The sequence below is a fragment of the Ischnura elegans genome, chromosome 7 (assembly GCF_921293095.1).
Source record: "Ischnura elegans chromosome 7, ioIscEleg1.1, whole genome shotgun sequence".
Lineage (NCBI taxonomy): Eukaryota > Metazoa > Arthropoda > Insecta > Odonata > Coenagrionidae > Ischnura > Ischnura elegans.
This window is the reverse complement of record NC_060252.1, coordinates 15,877,058-15,898,088: the sequence shown is the minus strand read 5'-3', so window position 1 is coordinate 15,898,088 and position 21,031 is coordinate 15,877,058. Positions and strand designations below refer to the sequence as shown.

The 21,031-nt window shown below is 36.2% G+C and overlaps 1 protein-coding gene across 7 annotated transcripts in view; it reads left to right on the top strand.

Moving 5' to 3' along the window:
- Nucleotides 1–21,031, top strand: part of LOC124162210 (probable phosphorylase b kinase regulatory subunit alpha) — a 76,835-nt gene that overhangs the window by 49,856 nt on the left and 5,948 nt on the right. For 6 of the 7 annotated variants that reach the window (XM_046538659.1, XM_046538663.1, XM_046538661.1 and 3 more), the window contains 8 exons: nt 3,077–3,323; nt 12,320–12,456; nt 13,732–13,839; nt 15,882–16,072; nt 16,366–16,455; nt 16,705–16,843; nt 17,106–17,158; nt 18,083–18,253. In XM_046538659.1, the coding sequence (XP_046394615.1) occupies nt 3,077–3,323; nt 12,320–12,456; nt 13,732–13,839; nt 15,882–16,072; nt 16,366–16,455; nt 16,705–16,843; nt 17,106–17,158; nt 18,083–18,253 (1,136 nt within the window). The remainder of the gene's footprint in view (nt 1–3,076; nt 3,324–12,319; nt 12,457–13,731; nt 13,840–15,881; nt 16,073–16,365; nt 16,456–16,704; nt 16,844–17,105; nt 17,159–18,082; nt 18,254–21,031) is intronic. The other variant, XM_046538665.1, reaches the window with a different exon arrangement.

Below are 21,031 nucleotides of genomic sequence, written 5' to 3'. Positions count from 1 at the left end.
GATACGTAGTCGACTAAGAATACGGGCCTAAGTATACGGTTTTGAAGGAATTTATAAATTAATCGAAAAATTTTTAAACTTCTCTTTTGAAAATGAATCCATGCACCAAAATCTATTTTATCCGTATTTTTACCATATTTCACTTATTTTTTTATACTTGATTATGATTCAAATGATAGCAATAATTTGACTTTTTTTCTTCCATTTCAAATGTGTGTAATACCTCAAAGTCACCCTGGAATGTGACAAAAATTTTCCAACTTTAATAGCATCACTTAATTTTCTGTCATGCCACCATAAAGTATTTTTGTAATGTAGATAATATGAGAAAACTTGTGAGAAACAGCCACTTTCACAGATCCTTTGCAAGCTACTGTTAAAGACTGCCGTCATGACAGCCAGTTGCTTAGGAGGTGGCCTACTTTTTTCCATACAAATTTGAATTACAGAAGTTTCTGCCCTAAGCAATTTAAAAAAAATAAATTCTAACTTATCACAACTGAAAGTTGTTACCATTTCAGTCAACTATTATGCCAAGAACTCTGCTGGTGAGATAGGAAGAATGACGAATCTGTCTCTTTAAGCTTTCAAATAGGTCATAAAGGATTGTTTGTATAATAAACAGATGACTAGTGATCTGTGACGTCATGACTTTACCAGTCCATTGACATTAACAGTGAAATCAATCCAGGGGAAAGTCGTGAAAAATAAGACTTCAATAACATGGAAAATTTCTCCTTATATTAGCTGAGAAAAGGACATGCAATCTCTGATTTCATTTTTTGAATCCAGAAACTTATTTACGTCAAATATTTACTTGACGTCTTTTATTCCTTGATTTCCTTTTAATTGAGTGTGGACAGGTGTGGTATGTTTGGCTTTAAATAAATCCATTTGCACCAGAATCAGTCAATTTTGTCCAAGTTTTGGTTGAGTAACAGATTCAAGGAGTACCCTGATTATTATCAGAAGAAAATGATGTCATTATTTCCGTTAAAATGGCCAATCCATGTTGGTTGAATATTTATTCATTCCATGCTTCTCAAAGTCGCTCTGTTCTGTGGCTGGCAGATTTACATGATTGCTGTGTTTCATATATGTATTTCATCTTTTCTGCGTGGCTCCTCTAAATACCACCCTTTGTATTTTGACTTTCTTAACTTAGTTTCTTAAACCTATGATTCATTGCATGCCTATATATATTGCCTTGCAGTTGGGTATTGGCTTTCAAAATGATAATAATGCAATTCAGGATTGCAAAAGAATCAAAGATTTCATATATTTTTCTAGATAAATTGTTTTAATGTTGGTGCAGCAATCAACCAATAAAATTCTTATTCGAAATTTTTCTATGAATAACTTAAAATTCATTCCCCCTCTGAAATTTTTGTTTCCACGTATATAGTCAGTATTTTTGTATGCTCTATTTTTTTCTCTTATGTATTATCTAGTTACACCATCATTAATCTTCCATTTTTTTCTCTCTTTCATTATTTCCTGGCATTTTAGAAGGAACTCTTTGCATGATACTATTTTTCATCTTATTTGGGAACTTATTAAAGTTTTAAATGAGTTAATATCTGTCATGAAATTATCAAGCATTCATGCCATTGTCTGTTCACTCGATTTTCTGCCAATACCGTTCTATTTGCAGTTCCTTAAGGCCTGTTTACACGATACATTAACATGTACGAGTTAATTTACGTTTGTGTGAATGATTTTTGTGGACCAGAACGGAACATGGGCGAATGCATGAACCAAATTAGAACAGGTTCTATTTTCTGTGCATGCATTCGCACAAGCTGGGTGGTTACACGGTGCATTTTGGCGTTCATTCTCGCATTCATACATTTAGACATTAACCCGTACGTGTTAATGTACCGTGTAAACAGGCCTTTAGAAAGATTTTTCCGAGGGTATGGCTTGTGGTTTAATTTAACCTCATAAGATGTCTTATTACATATATGAATGTTTTGATATGGTTATCTTATTTATATAGATATATGTCCTTGGCCTTGTTATGGAAATTACATGATGTTATCATCCCTGGAGATGTGGTTTGCTTACTAGGTCTTGAAGTTTGATTTTCAGTTTTTTTTTTACTAATTTGAATTTAAAGCTAGCCTTCTGTTTATATTTCAAAGGTCAATAAATGTGTTAAATTCTTTTGTGCTTCAATTTAATTAGCATGCATAAATTTGTTCTTATTCAGATTTTCCAATCATTGAGGTAATAAATTACCACCAAAATATAAATGTCACATTCATAGAATACTGTTTCTTGAATAAGTATTTAGCCTTCATCGCTGAAAGTCTTACAAGTCATTGAATTATCTTGGAAGATCCACTCAGTGCACAGTTTTTCCTTGTTTGCTATTTTGTTGACAACATTTGTACAAGGCATATCGAGAAAGTAAGTACAGTTTTGAATTAAAAACATGGTAAATAATTTTTTAGAAACAAAATTCTGTTAGCCAATGGAAGAGCATATCTTCTACTACTTTTCTGCATAGTTTTGAGTTTTTTTTAAACACTTGTCAAAGTATTCTACCAACTTCTCTAATCCTTTCTCCTTAAAACAGTACTTGATTTCTTGGTGTGCAGTATACACACGTCAATCCCATTTCTCACAATTCAATTTTTTCTATTGTATCTTCCTCTCAAAAAGAATTTTTCTGAAGCCATTTAATTCAGGGCAAAGAAGTTGACGCTTGGTATTCCCTGTGGTTTCTCTTGCATTTCATATTTTGTAGTGATGATGGGAGTAATGTTGACATAATTATTTTCCACACCACTTTTATTTAAACCAACCTGTTTAGATGCATACTCTGTCATTATTAAGGGTTTAACTCTCTTGTAATAACCGTGACCAAGTAGTTGTACCTTGATAATGCTACTGTCAGTGTCAAAACTGTCTGGGTGAAAATAGCATTGTGTGGAAAATTACTTAGTCATTATCATTCCCATAATAATGGCGTAGGTTGAGCCAGACTCCAGTGAATTCTTCTGTATCTCATGCTGTTCCAGTGTGCCTTCTATTGTTGCCTAATTCCCCCATTCTCTCTCATTTGTTGCAGCGGACACGCTCGGACTCCAAGGAGAGGAGAGGCGAGTTTCTGTGGTTGGCCCTTTACTCATTCCCGGCAGCTCGAGTGCCTCCCTCACCCCCTCCCCTCTCTCCCCCATCCCTCCCTCTTCCCGAGGACAATCCCCCACGCACCAAAGACCCAGCGTTAAAGGGCAAAGTGTCCCTCGCAGTCCCTCCCCAGATGACCTCCCAGCCATCTGGAAGCAGATTCACGGAATGCATAGTATAAGACACAGGTCAGGATTACTCATGTTGGACTTCAGTGGAACCTTGGGCTTACACTGTTGGGATATGTCTCAAAGCCAAGCATGTGTCTTATAACTGCCAAGCTTGTCATTAAGTACACTCCACTGCCTAGAATGCATTGTTCTTCTCTTCTGTAGCGTATATAATTGGGATTAATAGTAAAGAGTGCCCATGTTCTTACTAAGCCAAGCTCCTGGTTGTTGTGCTGAGGTTGGGTGGTTGCAGTGAAGTCCAAACATGCCTTGTACATTAATTGTAGTGCTTCAACCTAAAATGTAGTGATTGCCGATTGTAATATTTTATTGTTGGTATCTCATGACCTTGGGATCAGGGTGGCCATATGTTGGGAAATATACTGCAAATGCATTGCTTAATAATTGATAATTTACCATTCACCTGACATTGATAGCATTTTTTATCCTTGGTATTCATCAGTGGCTCTGTGAGTTAGGATTGATGCAAGGGCTGACTTAAAAGTTTTCATCCATAGAAAAACTTGAGATTGTCAATGAATTAGGATAAACAGATTTAGGTTGTGCCCTCAGACATACTTGGTGTTGTGAATGTTTGCTTTGAGGTTCAGGATCCTTGATGCCAGGGGCGCAGCTAGGAATTAAGGCTAGGGGGGGGTTTTAGGTGAAAAACACTGGGATATCTGAGGGTGAGGAATACCCGCCAGAGTAAGCGGGAGGTGCGGAAGCCTCCCCTAGAAAAAATTTCATATAAATGGTTCAAAATGGTGAGTTTTGCGGCCTTCTGAGGGATATTTTATTAATATTTACACCATTCTGTAAGTAATATTAATCCAATTATGTGAAATGGATTAAATTTCTCTGAGCTCTGGGGGGGTTTTATTCCCCAAACCCCCCCCCCCACTGCTTGATGCCATCTCAGATGGAACACTATCACGGTCATCTGAATAACCATGACATCATTACATTTTGGGATGGATTCTTCAGTTTCCAGGTGAGCTTATGTAGTAGAAGATATGAGCAATGTTCAGCTTCTCTCATTAAAGTCAAAAACATATTGGAACTGTTGTATGAAGAGCAATAAATATATTATGAAATCGGAAATCAGCTGAAAATCGGCTGGTTTTTTTTGTGTCTAGTAGCAAGATGCAGCCAGATAAAGTATGAAAACGTTCATGTAATCAGCTTAAGGCCAGTTTATAGAATAAATTAGCAATATGAAGTAGGATCAACCAATAATCGGCTTCTGAACTTTGGGGTGTTCTTAGAAAAAATTAGCATGGACCAGATGTCATCTATCATTCCTCTGCAGAACTATGAGAGCAAACTGCTGCACACAAGGTGTTGAAATTGAGTTGAGCTGTTTCTTAGCCTTATCAATTTATTTACCGGAGTTTACTTCTCATTTCTGTATTACATATATCTGCATTATTTTTCATTCAGAAGTGTGTCTTCTTCCATGATTCATGGTTTGAACCAAGGAGACTGCATAGAGGAGGCCCAATTCCATGCCACAGAAGGTTGATTTCTGTTGCCACTTCAGTCGCATTATGATACATTTTCAAAAATGTCTGTGGCATGGTGATGAGTGCAATGCGAAACACTTTTTTTCAATATTTTGCGGTCTCAGGTTTGTAATTGCAAGGAATAGCATTGAGCTTTCATGAATTTGATAGATCACATCAGCATGCATGTAAATTTCGGTTAACACGTTCAGCGCCGCTTCGGTCATAATGACCAAAACATGTGCCTCGTCTTCACGCCGCTTCGGTCATTGTGACCAAAGAATGAGCCTTTATTTTGGCCGCTCATAGCACGCCATTGGTCACAGCTACTTTGGCGACGCTTATTTGACATGAACAGCGCGGCGTGCGTAGCCGAATGCACACGAAAACTCAAATGGATAGGATTCAAGTATTAAAACAAAAGAAAAATGAAAAAAATGTTGGCGCAATGGCATCTAAAAGTCCATGGCAGGGAATATGTTAGAACTGCTGGTTTAACCTTTTTTCCCCATGAAACTCTGATCAATTAGTCCATCAGTGATGCAAGTGGCAATTTTTGTGAACCCATTTTAATGCGCGGTGATTGACAACACATTTAAAGGCCCACTTGAGAATCCACTATTGTAAAATTCATGGTTTGAACTTTCAAAACATGGTTGCTAAGTACACAAAAAGGATGAACACAACACTGCACTTTCCAAAGTTTTAACACTAATTTTCCTATTCAATAAAAATCAACCAAACCCCATGCTAACTTTTGTGATAATTTCATCAGGTTTCACTCTTGATTTTTATGTATGCCACCATTTTTGTATCAATACTGGAATCTCATGCCAAGTGCCCTTTATGGATAATTTATCATTAACTTTTTTCTATAAACTGGCCTTCAGTGATCAAAATTTGGGTAACAGGGTTAACTATCACAGTTCTTGGATGAACTTTTTTTTCTGATGGCACATGGCTTAACTTTTATTAATTGCCTTCATTGGATTCTGTGGTAAACTGTTAAAGTTAAAGGAAACCTTTAAGTTCAAACATTACCTCTCCTATCCGTAACACTAGGAAGATGGGATGGGTCATTCTCACCCGTATGTCATGTTCAAAATCAAATTTAACTTTTAATTTATGATTGAATGTTTGTTTTTTCTGTAGTAACTTTATGTGTACTTACTCATACAATGCTAATATAGAAAGAAAATTTTGTCATTGCTGGTAGTTTTCAAATGGATGTTATACATACCTTTAAGGATGGATATTGCCTATGGGTCATTTTGAGCGAAAACTGGTCATTTACCACAACCTCTCTTCGAGGCCAGCGTTTCTCTTTATTTTCTTCTCCTGCTCTTCAGGGTTATATTTACCAATCAATTTAAAATACTTATTGATCAATTTTTGAAGCCTTTTAATCCCATTTCAAATGTTATTCTTCAATATGTGGTTTATCCCTTTGTAGGCTGCCTAAATCACATTAATCGTCTTCTTGTTTTTATTCCACTAAAAATTGCATTAGCCTCAGAAATATGATTGATAGCTAGTGATTTTCATTTCATCATGGCCTAATTAACTGTGCATCATGAAAATATTTTAGCCAAAGTGTACAACAGAGAGATGTATATATTTTTACACTCAAGGAACTTAGTTTTCAACATTATATTTTTCAACTATCTCACATATAGCACTGTTTGAATTAATGGTATTTAAAAAGTACCATTAATGCTTATAACCTTTTATTCAGTTTCACATATTTCCAATGGTATTCATATTCATACTCTTAGACTGTTTTATGCCAGCAAACATTTTAGGTGAGGGTGAAAGAACTCTGAGATTCAAATTTTGAGTCCAGGACATAGTTTTATCAGATACTCCATCTCAAAAAAATACACCAGAGTGGGAGGTATGAGTTGCCTTAATGGCATTTTTTCAACAAAATCTAATTTCAACTCATGGTCATGATTTTTTTAATTGTTGAGATAGCATCAGTTACATACATTTTACTCCTCCGTATAATAAGAATGAGAGGGTTGGGGGATGGTCTTGGTAATATGTAGTGGAAGTTGGATGTAGTTAAGCTGGTAGGTATGGAAAATGAGTGGACTGGTGGGATACATTTCCGTGAACTTGAAAAGTGGTCTGCTGATGGCCTCAAGCTATGGAGGTCGTGGGATGAGAAGCAAGAATGGATGCTCTTGGAGAGCCAGAGAGCTGGTGCTCCAGCTGCGATAGTAGGGAAGTGTTATGGGAATCGTAGGTGTTGTACTCTTATGATCATTTTTTTCACTATCCTCATCATATTTGTCTTTTTGTACTACAGAATCCAAGTTAGTACCAAAATATCTCCTTTTTAAGTTTTATTTAAGCCTATATATGTATTTTACATACTGTGAGGTATGAAATACAGCTTCAATGCCATTGGCAACACAAATTCAGGTTGGGCCGGTGGGGATACACTCCTGAGGCCAGGTCCATAAGTCAAATTTGCCGAACCTTGAGAAAAGGAGGACAGAGGATGGAAAAAAGTAGGAAGCGCAGTAATAAAGAGCCCACCGATGCCCAGCAGGGATAGAGGTAGGAGTGGAAGGGGATGGAAGGACGGAGAACCCCCGACACCATCTTTTAGTCAACATCGGCTACCACCCGCAAAACCAAATGTATTGTTCTCGAGGGAATGGTAGACTATTCTACGAGGAGAATGATCCAAAGATTTTTCCATAGATGGTTGCAATGATAATGAGAGTCCCGTCATTTTGCTACATGTATGCACTGAAGAGAAACATTGCCATTTATTTTTACCCAACATCTCTGAATTTTTAGTGCCCAAGAAATGTGTTGTATTAGAAAGTACTAGGATTTATAATTTCATTTTCTTTTAATTTTCGTATTTTTTTGGTCTGAAAGAATGAAAAAGAGGATACTTTATTTTGTAGTCGTAGAATATCCATGATGATATGTAGCAGTCACTGAAGGCTTTTGGTATTTGAATGTCTGTAAGTGGCTTAGAACATCAAAGATAGCCATTTAGTTTCTCTTCAACACCAAATTTCCACATGTGGCCATTAGCATTTTTTTGGTCACTCAAGGCCATCTGTGTTTTAAATTCTTATCGCTGACCTGTTGCACCTGAGCTCTACCAACACTTATTCTCATTGTTCTGATTAGATGTTCTTAACTAGTAGCTATTTAAGGAACCATCCCTGATATCTGCTTGCAAAGCAGCATTAGTAGAATATTTGCCCTTATATGTTCCTCGCTAACAGTGTGAGAATGACTATTTTAATGGGATTTTGTGATTAATTTTGTATTAATTGATATCACATTATTAATGCATGTGTATATTGGGCTTTCTACATGTAAGAGGTATCCTGCAAAAGTGTTTTTTATGAGATATTAAGATTTTTTTAAATAAAAAAATGTCAACCGCTGCAAATTTACACGGTCCCATTAAGAAAACATCGAGGAAATGCTTAACAAAATATTTTTAAAGTAACAAGTTTTAATCTGTATTTTAATGGGAAATAGCTACCTATTTCACCAATTTCTTCATATTTATTTTTTATCCTTGAAGCCTGATAGTAGTGTAATGCGAAGTTACACTTCATTTTTATTTATTTAGCGAGCTTTGCTATGCCAGTGAAAGTGATTCATGCACCTAATTATGTTATTTTGGCCATAGTAAATGTATTTTATTGTTGCTATTAATTTATGATATATTCTTTCATTTATCTGCCATTGCCCCTTTTCAATAGCTCTGCAATTCAGTTTAATTAAAATTTAAATATGTTTAATTATTATGTGGGTTTTGGTTGTTAATTATAAATCGCTTTCATTGTCCTCTAACCAAAACTTTTTATGGCACATATCACATGGTTTAAAGCCTTTATATAGAGTCGGTTGGAAAACAATTAGAGAAGCTCTTTAAAGCTTTTCTGTTAAAAGATTCTTTCTCCTTTTCCTGTTACTGATAGGAGTAAAATTCACTCTCTTTTCTTTGAACTGGCTTGGAAACTTGAGAGCTTATTTTCTGGGAGTATTTTTAATAAATTTAAATATTTAACATATCATGTAGTTGACACAATTGGGGGAGGAAAGGAAATACCTTAAAACCTCTTTACATCGTAATGGACGGGACCAAAATTTGGACAATTTGGTGTATGGAGGTTCACTATAGAGAGGTTTTAGTGATAGGCACCATTTTTTCATATCATTTGGAAATGATATGCATTACTGATAATAAATTATAAACCATTATATTTATGTGTTTATACAATCATGCATGCATTAGTAAACATGTATTTATAATTTAATAATTACAGAAAGCGAGCACTATCGCATGATTTTTACCATGATACGAGAGAAAACAATGAGATCTCTCTTAATTCGACAGTCACTTAAAATGATTATGATAGTTGGATACCTTTTTTCTTATTTATTTTTAGGCATGCTCTCATATGGAGCATAATGGCCTCAACTAATGATTAATGTGAAAATTAGGGCATATTATAGGTGTAAAAGAAAAAAAATAGGCGTGAAACATTTATTGCCGAAAATGTCATTCCATGTACGTAATCGCGGCTGCATTAATGGTCTCTAGTTGTCTCGGTATGATTTGTGGAGGTAGTTAGGCCGTCTCAGGGGTGTCTCCTTGGTATGATAAGTGGAGGTTTTACAAGATAAAGAGGTTCACTACAAAGAGGTTTGCCTATAAGTTTACATGTAAATCTGACGGGACCGTAGAGGTGATATGAAGTATGGAGGTTTATTATGTAAAGAGGTTTTTCTGTATTGGGATTGGCCAGGTACCAAGGGCTAATGATACACTTTTTTCTTGCCCTATCCCTCCTTGGCAGGGATGACACTCCAAATGAAATTCTTTTCCCTTCCCTTCATTCCCTTCATCCCAAAGCAAAACAAAAATATTAAATGAACTTATGGTTTCAACCTGACAAAACATTCTATTCATCAGGTAGTTAATTTGTGCTTCAGAATGAATCGACAGTCCCAGAATGTAACTCTCTAAAACTCTCCTCAGTCTACAGTTAATTTTAAGCCCTAAATAAAGTGTGGATGGGAAAAAATACAATTGTTTTGACCCCAAGACCAAGATATGGTAAACCTTAATAGTCAATGCAACTGCTAGCTAAGCAACCAACTTATGTTTTGGGTGGAAACTAAACCATTTGAAGATAAATTTTATGATTCCAGTGGTGCAAAACTTTAACTGTGTTTAGTTTACTTTTGGGACCTTAATTTAGCTTTGAACCACAGTGCATAGTCTTTACTCTGAATTTATTTGAACTCCATGTTTAACTTCTCTGGTTTAGTTCTATTTTGTTTCATCTCTTCATTTCTCACCTAGGAATGAGAGCATTTATTGAATCTTTAATGGCATTGACTTTGTTCTATTTTGATAGTCATCCTGGCTCATCAGTTATTTCATTTGTATTCAGTATCTAATATGTATGTGACTTAAGAGTCCTCATGAGTTTTGTTACAAATGGATGAGCAGAGCTATTTGAAGTTTATCTGACCTTACCCTGAAGTTATAATGATTGTTCTCATGAAGCACTTTAGTTATACAGTTTGGAAAAAATCTCCATCAATTTTTGGATTTGATCACTTCTAGTGGTCAACCTCAAGATAGCAGAGGAGAAACCTGTCATTGTTAGTGGACTAAATGTATTCTCTTTTTTGTCAAGCATTAATTTACTGACTGCTAAATTTCTTCTTTTCGTTTGATACTTGAGCCAATAATCTGCTGATAGTCACGAACAAGGGTACTTTCAGTTAAATTTTTTGTGGCAGGCTACCTCGTCTAAAATTCAGGTTTTAAAGTACTATTGAGAACTTAGATTCAGAGAGTTTAAAGTTGGAACTGTCTAACCAAATAACATTAAGTGGTGAAACCAGTAACGTACGACCTTCACTGTTTGTCCTCCATATAATTCCCTACAATCCATTCTTCAATAGATTCATGTCATCTTTTGTTTACATAGTCTTTTAGGCCTTGTGTTTGGCCATCATAAATCGACCCCACTGTAGACTTTAATTTCCATCTCTTTTTATTTACCTACTTGGAAGCTTTTAAAATTCTCTATCTTAGAAAGTCCATATTTCATCTAAAATGCTTGTGTTGGCATACGTTGACTACTCTGAATATTTAATAGTAATCTCTAGTAAATAGATCAGAAGTCCTCTCTCTAAACCATGTCACTACATATTTCATATTACTTGACTATAGAGTTGATGTTAAACTGAAGCATCAAGCCTGATTCATCGTATTTCCAATGCTCTCCTGTGGCCTGTTGTTATGTAAAACATTCAGTCTTTGCTAAAACACATTCAGATCAGTAACAAAAATTCAGCGAGAAGGGTTCTTCTAATTGTTGTCAATTTTTATCCCCAACATATCTCTGTATTTTTTTGTGGTGTTTTTGTCTCGAAGCTGAAATTTTTAGTCAGCCCTCATAGTTATATATCACCAATTTTTCCCTGTATAAATACTAGCACTATTTCATTCATCAATGTGGTTTTAGATGTGCAATACAGAGATGTTATTAACTATTAATCTATGTGATTATGTGTTTTGTGGTTGTACTGTTGAAAGGGAACTGAATGTGCAAGCCTGTATCCAAATCTGTGTGAACTCATATGCAATAATCCCGGCATGTCCACTCTTTGTAGTTCAATGAATCACAGTATTTTTGTTGCATGGACAGAAAAAAACTCATTTACATATTTTTAACATTCACTCAAGGGATTTCATTTTCATGTTCATTTATGTATGTTTTTCTTTATTTTTTGTGTTACATATTTATATATGAGTATATAACATGTTTTTTCTCAAGGAAATCAAATGAAATTTTCCATTTTAAGTGGCTAATATATTTGTTTATGATTAAATCTGTGAATTATTAAATGTTCAATCATTGACAAAATTAACCATTTTTAAGCTAAAAATTCTGCAGAAGAAAAATCATTTGCCTAGATGCGGACATGAAACTCAAAAGCTAAGGTCACTAGGCACTAAGCTCAAATTCTGGGGATTTTGGTTCAAGCCCAGGTCAAGAGACATAATTTTTCCTTTGCTGAGTTTTTGTTCTTTGAGTGCACTTACAAGTGTCTCAGTTTACCATCGGTTATTTTGAATAAAAACTTTTGGGCAATGTCGTCGTGTCAATTCTTGGGTGCCCCCGACATTTCCCGACCGATGCTGGTCGCTTTCTCAAGGGATCCATCAGAATCCCTTGGCCTTGTTGGGGCCATCCAAGAATTGACGCGGCCACATAGCCCAAAAGTTTTTATTCAACATGACGAGCACCTGCGAAAGTTTTAACAAAGAATTACCATCGGTTATTCGGCAGTTGTTTCTCAAATTAGTGACCATTTCACTTTGTCAATAATGGCCTTGTGATAACTTTGCTAACTGGACGGCTTATTTCTATTGTCTAACCAGATGTTTTTCAAATTGGTGTGTTTTGATATTAATTTATATTTTTAATTTTGGTATTGTAGAAGCCACTCTGAAACACAATATGCTGATACAGAAGTAGAGGAGCTATTGACGATGCTGAGAGAAACAGAGAATCTGGAAGAGCAAGGAGATATTCTTCAGTACCTTGTTGACACACAAGGGCTCAGCTTTGACACTGGTATGTTCTACATTATTTAGATTTTCCTGTGATACTTATGAATGCATTATGTAGTTGGATCTGTCGCAAAGGATTGGATGGGTGAAGAGAAGCATCTCGTTAATATTTTTGCTTATTTTTTGAAAAGCCTGGGAATGGGCACTTCTTTGATTTAATTTTAATGATGATTTTTAGAGTTTGAAAGTGTTAAGAGACCCATAGTTTTCCCCGCAACAATCTTTCGCAGAGTTCTTCATTGCTAAAAATCGATGGCTTTAACACTTCTGTAAAAAAAAGTTGATGTTACAACTCATGCTGAGCATGTCACCATTTCTCTACTGTTTATTGGCCATGTATTGTTCATTGTTGTTTATTCCATTGTGAATCATTCCTGTCCTCAATTAAAGGTTCTCCATAAGCACAAAATTTGCAACCAAACCAAATGCATGTGTACATTAGTGATTTCAATTAGTTTCAAGAATTCAGTTCTCTCATAATCAGTTTTGAATGATATGCTTACTGCTGTTCCAGATTGCATCACACATCAGCATGCGCATTTCTCTTTTTTACACATAATCTGAATACCTGCTCAGATTTAAATCTGAAAAAAATAATGTCACCTCTCAATTTCATTTAACATGTCCATTGGAATTACACTAGAAATTATGGAATTATATTATAGTTGAAAAAAAACCTATATTGACATTACTGGTATGAAAAATCATCAAAACTTTTTCTTTTAATCCTCATCTTTGCCATTTTTAGTGATGAGTTAATTTTTAATCCATTGTTTAAATTGAGTATTTTATTCCAGGCCCCATCTCAAAATAAGAATTGGTTAATTCTCTATTAAAGGATTGGATTTCTCTGTTTCTCTGTGGATTCATGAGAATCTTCTGATTCCCAACTCCACCTGAACTTGTCAATCAGAACTGAAGCCAAAAAGAATCAGTACTGAAATAATTTGGACATAACCCAACTATAAAATTTTTCTAGGGTACATATCTCATGAATTAAATCCCGTGTGACAAAACTTAACATGTTCTTTCTTGCATTTTCTTATATCCCAATAAAAATCATCGAGTTGAAGATTAAGCATTGAATATGAAGCAGTTGATTATAAACAAGGTCTAGGAACTGTTGATAGGAACTGAACTGAAATCAGAACTGGCAATAAATTAGGACCAACATCCTTATTCATTACACAGTTTTCCATGGATGCATAATTGAAAGGGTCTAATGGTTTGTACTGTGCGTTGGTATTCATTATTTATGTCATTTTTTATTTTATTTAAGGAATTGTTGGGGAAGGAGGGAAGCCAGTAACAGTGAAGGAACTGCTCAAGGTGCTCTACGAGAAGGCATGCCAGCAAAAGCTTTGGGGACTTGTCAGGCACACTGCAGGTAATTAAAGTGCAAGTGCCTTGTCTCACAAGGAGTTAAAAACTTTTCAAATCTCTGATTCTGTTGTTGAATAATAATTGTTTTCCATGTTAAAGCCTGCCAAATTAAAAATGTGTTGCATAATGATATTACCATTGTGCAAATGTTGTTTGGAAATATGTAGTTCAGTGTGAAAAAACAGTGTTCAGTGTGAATAAAACTAAATCTACATTTTACAACACAAGCCACCTCAATAGGTGTGTGGCAGGGGCGTTAGGACACCTGTCGTTTTCAATAAAAAAGGAAATTCTCGAAAGAAGTAAAGCCTAGTATTTATTCAAGTCCTTCATTGTTTTAGGGAAAATAAATATTGTGTATTTTACTTAGTTGGTTCTTAAAATTTACTCTTGTTTATGCTTGTTGCCTATCTGAAAGTATCATATGAGTATGTCTGAGAAGGAAACCATTTTTGGTCCATCCAATGCTTGGTAACTTACTCTGCTTGATCATGAGTAAATGCAGGGAGCCAATGATTGTAATCTATAGTTCATCTTCATACTTCAGCTTTCAGTTTTAATCTCTTATTAGGAGAGTGTCCGAAACTGGGTCTTAGATTTTAATCAAACTTTGTAGTGCTGTAGTCCATCAGGAGCTGTCCACAAATCACCCCCAATATGGGGTTATATAACCAATAGTTTTAACAAAAAACGCAGTTAAGCATTTACAGGTCTAATATATGTATTCCCATAGAAATAGACTGCCTTCAAGTGGGAGAGGTAGTCTGGTGGTTACGGTGTCCACCTACAATCCGGAGGTCCTAGGTTTGATTCTCGCATGTGGCACTTTTTTTCATAATTTGTGTCTACTTTTCATTTTACAAAAGCCAGCTACTCATCATTATTTCCATGATTTTCCTCTGAAAATTTTATTTTTCTGCGGAAATCTTTTTCTGCAATGCAGCAGCATCAGATGTTTTCCCATTTTTTTGCACGGAAGCCAAGTTTCAACTACGTTATTTCTGAGTCGCACAACAAAGCATTTGCGAATGATGATCAGCAGGGTTTTGTAAAATGAAAAGAAAAGACGAATTATGAAAAAAAGTGCCACATGCGAAAATCAAACCTAGGGCCTCCAGATAAGAGGCAAACACTGTAACCACAGGACTACCGCTCCCACTTGAAAGGGGATCATTTCTGACGGAATATGTTTGACCTGAAAATGTTTAACTGCATTTTTTGTTTAAGCTATTGGTTTCATAATCTCATATGAGGGAGTGATTCGTGGATAGCTCCGAATGGGCTACAACACTGCAAAATTTGATTAAAAACTGAGACCTGGTTTTTCAGACCCTGTTTTGTTAGGACTATTGTCATGACCTTGTGTGCTGAAGTAAAACTTGATACGCTATCTATATAGCAGCATAGCAATAAATGCGTTTGGGTGGATAGCTTTATTACTAATCATTTTTATACAGTTTAAATTTTAGGATATATGCTTGAGTTAATGACCGCTATCATTGGCATAATTTTCAAAAATAAAGATTGTCCTTCAATAGTCAGTCTTCTAATCTCTGCTTGACGATTAAAAATTGTTAGCATCGGAAGGTGTGGAATAATTGAAATCATTGAGTTGATTTTAAGGATACGGTCTATGGTGTTAGATTAAATCAAGTTTTGTTATGCATAACTTAACCTCTTCTTAAATTTAGACTGCATAAATCATTTCTATGATCGATCTAAAAGGACTCTTAATAGCCAGCCATTTAGCTTTGATGTATGTGAAAACTTGGAAAAAGTTTCATTATGTTATTCTAAGTAAATGAAGCAGTGTGAGCAAAGTATGAAAACTCAGTTGGCAATAGCAGGGATAATTTAAGGCCTCAAGGTATGTAAATACTGTAACAATTCATCTATGTTCATGTGTTATTCTAGGTATAAGGTATGAAGTATAGAATGCACCAATTTGGCTAAGATTTTTTGGGAACTCATGTGTGGGAAAAATGCTACAGGTGACTGGTGAATGATTCAGTTTTAATAGCCCTGATATTCAAATTCTTATTACAGGTACGCTTGGCAAGCGGGTTGAAGATTTAGCCAAAGCTGTTACAGATTTGTTAGTTCGTCAGAAACAAGTGACTGTGGGTATGCCTCCTATGCATGAACATGCAATCACTGCTCCTTTACCGGAAGCTGATTTGCGAACTTTGATTCATGGTGCATATGGTGATGATGAAAGTACTGCCATGTTAACTCAGGTATGCCCCTCTCCTTATCTGCTAGAGTTGAAGCTAAACTGCTTAACTCTCACCTTTATTGTGTGCACATATTTATCTAACCTTAAGAATATAGGGGAATTCGTGCAGGCTAATGTAGTTTGACTTCATTACATTACATATTTTTAACTAGGCCACTACTGATTTCAGCCAGGGACAAGCCTGTTATTCCTTTGAAAATGCACATATTTATTGAAGCCAATTGTGGATTTAGGTATCAGTGAATGGTCTCTGGTTTGTTTTACCTGTCTGATCATCTTTTATCCTTTTTACAGGAGTTGCTTGTCTACTTAGCGATGTTCATTCGTACTGAACCACAACTCTTCCATGAAATGTTACGTTTAAGGGTTGGATTAATTATTCAGGTAACATCAAGTTCTAAAAATACCTGTATTTTTTCTCTTTCATTTAGCATAGTGTGGAAAATATATCATGGATTTATATGATTTATTTTGTTTATTGAAGATCTATCCTTAGAAGTGAGGAATCTTCTTGTTACTTGTCTCTCGATGATTATATCAGCTTCTTAGCCAGAGAAATCATCTGCAATAGATTTTTCTGATATGATGCTACTTGGCATAAAAACATTTGAGTTTTTGGTTTTATTTATTTAGGTTATGGCAACTGAGTTGTCACGATCATTGAAATGCACTGGGGAGGAGGCGTCAGAGCATCTGCTTAATCTCTCACCCTTTGAAATGAAGAATCTCCTGCATCACATAATGAGTGGAAAGGAATTTGCTCTTAGCAGTGGTAAAGTATTCGTTGGTCAATTTAGAACTATCTGTAGTTGTTGTTATTTTGAAATTTACATAAACACAATCTGATATGCCTTCTATAACTACTTTTGTGTTGTTAAAAGTTTCCTGGGTTATAATATGACTTTTGAGTTGAAGAGGTGTATGGCAATCTCGCTGGAATGGCCAGAATGGGGTGTACATGCCATTGTACTTATATTGGGCTTCATTTTTAAGTTCTTATGGTGGATATTGATGGCTTCTTCATGCCTTTTCAGTTGGCCGTGGAAATTTCTCAATCATAAGTAGTAAATCAAGTAAAGTGAGTAAGGTAAGTAATGCTTTTATTCAAGTACTAGTTTTTAGGTTGTTAAAGTATCTTATTGGTTTAGACCCTGAGTTATGCGATGAGCAGAGTGCAACATTTTCACCTTTTTTCTCAAAGTGGATTGCAATGCACAACCGTGAAGGGTTTCCTACCGATATTGATATTATAGATGTTATTTTTATCCAAATCAGTTGATATCTATGTGTTAATATCAATTAATGTCAAATATGTTGTGTTGCTTAATGCCTACGATAATAACATTGGAGTAGCATTGTGAGTCTTCAAATGGATGAAAGTATGCATATATTTAATTGATGTTTATTTTTATTTAATTATGTATTGAATTGGGGTTTAAATGCTATTATTCATTGATATTGATGCCCATCATATAGAAATAAGGTCACTTTGGCCAAAAAAATGAAGAAAAAAAATAATTTTTCTAGTTTAAATTTTAAACTTTGAGGCAAAGATTCGGACAGATTATAAGAACTGACTAGAATAAATTGATAACCAGTGGCATCATTTTCTTGATATTTAAATTCACTCCAAGAAAATAATGGAAAAACATGACACCTTGGTACTTACCCAATAATTATTTTAGACTAAATTTCATTGCTTCTCTCCTGTATTGAACTCATGAACTTCGTAAATTATTCAAAATTTACTCAAATCAATATTGGCAATTCCTTTTTACCATCAAATTTTAATTGGTATACATATTTATCTTGCATCAAAAAGGAAATTGGTGGATTGCTTTAAATATCTTCTAATTTCAATTTATTGTCCTTGTGTGTTGAAATTAATTTTTTACTCTGATTCTGGTAATATGCCAAGTGGTGGGCATCGTCAGCTGTTTGATATACATTAAATATCCATTTAATCTCTTTTTTTGAATTTTCCATTCATATTTCTGATATTAATTTCCAGAGAAGCCAAATTGGCAGCCTATTAGGAGTAAATAAAGGCACTGAAGAAACGGAGACTATTGGTGAAGGTGGTGAGAGGCAAGGGCAGTGGTTGCGGAGGAGACGGTTGGATGGGGCCCTTAATAGGGTGCCCAGGGGATTTTATCCCAGAGTCTGGAATGTTCTTGAAAAGGTGAGTAATGAGATTGTGAAAGCATGTCAGTTATGCTGCAAAAGCTTGCTCTACTTCTCGACTAAAGCCTATTGTATCTTATCAAGTTTAGTAGAGCTACTTCCTTGTAAAATGTAATACACCTCGATGCAAATAAGGGGATTAAGATTAGTGTGTGCTGGAAAAAAATACTTTTTTCTTTTTTTTAAGTAGTATCCATATTTTATCAGTATGAATTCATATAGAAATCAACTTTGCTTTGACAGCTAAGTTTCTTATGGTTGTTTAGCAAGTTATATTTCCATCTAAATAAGTTCAAATAGGTGGTATTAGTGAAGCTCTGTTGGAATCATGTTTCCCTCTTTCAATATTGTTGTTTGAGCATGTCAGATTGAGCTTCCTGATTTTGTCACTTATAGTGCTTGCTGTGGTGAAGGGTTAAATATAGGGATGAGTCGATTCCAAATGTCGATTCTCGATTCCACCGATTCTCGGGCACGGAATCGGAATCGAGAATCGATCGCCTAAAGTCGATTCCGATTCCATCGATTCCAGGAAGATAAATGTTTTGAGCATAGACTATAAGTTTGGGGCATAAAGGCCGCTACACACCCAAGCGGCCGCGGTGTCAGCCTTGCCCGCGCGGAGAATACGCCCGGCTCGCGGGTGCTGCGACGAACATACCTAAGCGGCCTCGGAAACGTGAAAATGTCGGCAAGAGCGACAAACCGACGAACCCTGAAATGGTGCATGATCATGAGCAACTCTAAGAGAAAAAAAATTGGAAACCTCGGGATCGGGAAGCAATGCATGCGTTTTCCGTTCTTTTATTAGCCGCTGGTCACGGCAAATCAAAGTATTGCGATGAATCACATTCGGAGAATTCATCTCGACCACCAATTTTAAAGTATAATAGATCGAAATATATTTTTTTTATTTTCGAATGATATTTGAAGTCTGATGATAATAAAAACGTGCAGAGAGCGAGTTTTCCTGTGAAAAAAGTTTCTTATAAATACGCGCTGAGAGCGGGTTTTTTATATACGTAACTTTTTGAGACTAGCACGCGTCTGCGTCAATAATAAAAAATTAGACACATTCGCGTTTGTATAGCCCAGTTTCATCAATGCAACCCTTGAGGAAGTTGATACTTGCTTGGCATAAGCCGCCGCGGCCTCCGGGCGGACTCGACAGGTTGCGTTCGGCCGCCACGGCGCACCCGCCAGGCTGCTCTGGTATGTATGGACGCAATGAACGCTACATTATTTGTTTACCACCGCGGCCAAACGAGAATGTAGCCACCGCGGCTATTGTTATTTTTAGGGATGGTCGGATCGGATACCTCGGATCCAAATATCCGCGGATATTGCCCTTCATCGGATACATCGGATCCAAAGTCGCGGAAGACATCGGATCTGGATCCGAAATTTTAAATAATAGCTTCAGTGAATGCAACGCCCCATCAGGGTGGAAAGAGTTCCGATTCTCTCTCCGAATGCGTCGTTGCATGCGATTCTTGTCCTACTCATGAACCGTTTTGTTTGAAAGCTCTCGCAGAGGTTGCGAGTAGAATTTCAGCCGTGGTCAGGATTTTCAAGCCAGAAAATAAAAAAGGCAAAATACGTCTGGCACATAGTGTGACTCTTCCCAAGAGATTGAACAATCATCGGAGGAATCTCAGCGCCGTAGGATAATAACCACGTCAAAAGTAACTACGTCGCAGATTTCAGAAAACCAGCCTCGGCCGTCCACCAGCCCGTGCCTCTGTTGTTTTTGCTCGTATCCGAAATCACACGGACCAAAAATCATTGTCCTCTAAGGAGAATATCAAATCACATGAAAACAATTGAAGCGTGTTTCATCCCTAACTCGTCTCACCAACTGACCTTTTTTGGCCTTCCAGCTTCAATTCTCCGTTTCTAGACGACAAATGCTAGGAGAGCGACTTTCTGGGCCCGAAGATATCTTGATAGCTTCGACAATTAGATGATATGCACGAGATTTAAAAAAGAATGAGACCAAACGAGACGCATTCCTGACGATATTTATGTTTATTTTTCAGCTCTAATTGATTGCCACTCAGTTTTCTATCTACAATTACACTTCACTGATATGCAACATTTTCAAAACAGCATAATTTTCAATGAAACGAGCGCAGCATTAACCCCTCAAACAATTAGAGACGGATTGGAAACGCCAACTACATATACCACGTAGCGCACTTCGCTTTGAAGGCAACGACGTCACTGAAGCAAGATCTAACTTCTTCGTCCAACTCCCTCATTTGTAGCCTCGTTGTTTGAAATACGGAGGGAGCGTGCTTCTTTCTCTCCACCTCTCCTTTACACGCTCCTTCCCAGTGGCGTAGCCATGGGGAGGGTCCGGACCCCACCCCCCGAAATATAAAAACACAGTTATTGTCCTTCGCAAAAGAAAACAAAATAACGAAAAATCAGGAATTAACAAAAATTTTCTTTAACAAATTAAGTTTTTCGATCATAAAAAGTGTTAAAATTAGTTTAAAACCCATTATTTAGTGCCCGGTTTTTTTTATAAAATTACGCACTGTGGCGTAAATTATCGCGAGGATGTGCTAAATCCACCTCACAATACTGAAGCATTTTCGGATGAAACACAAGTCCGTATGCGATGAGAAAGTAAAATTCGTGGGAAACGTGAGTGAGGAAAATTTGAATTCAGTCGATGGCAGGGGGGTAGCCAAGAATTTTGTTGAGGGGGGATCCAAAACCAGGGGGGGAAATTTTTAAACAACAGGGTACAAAGGAGAGGGTTTCAAAC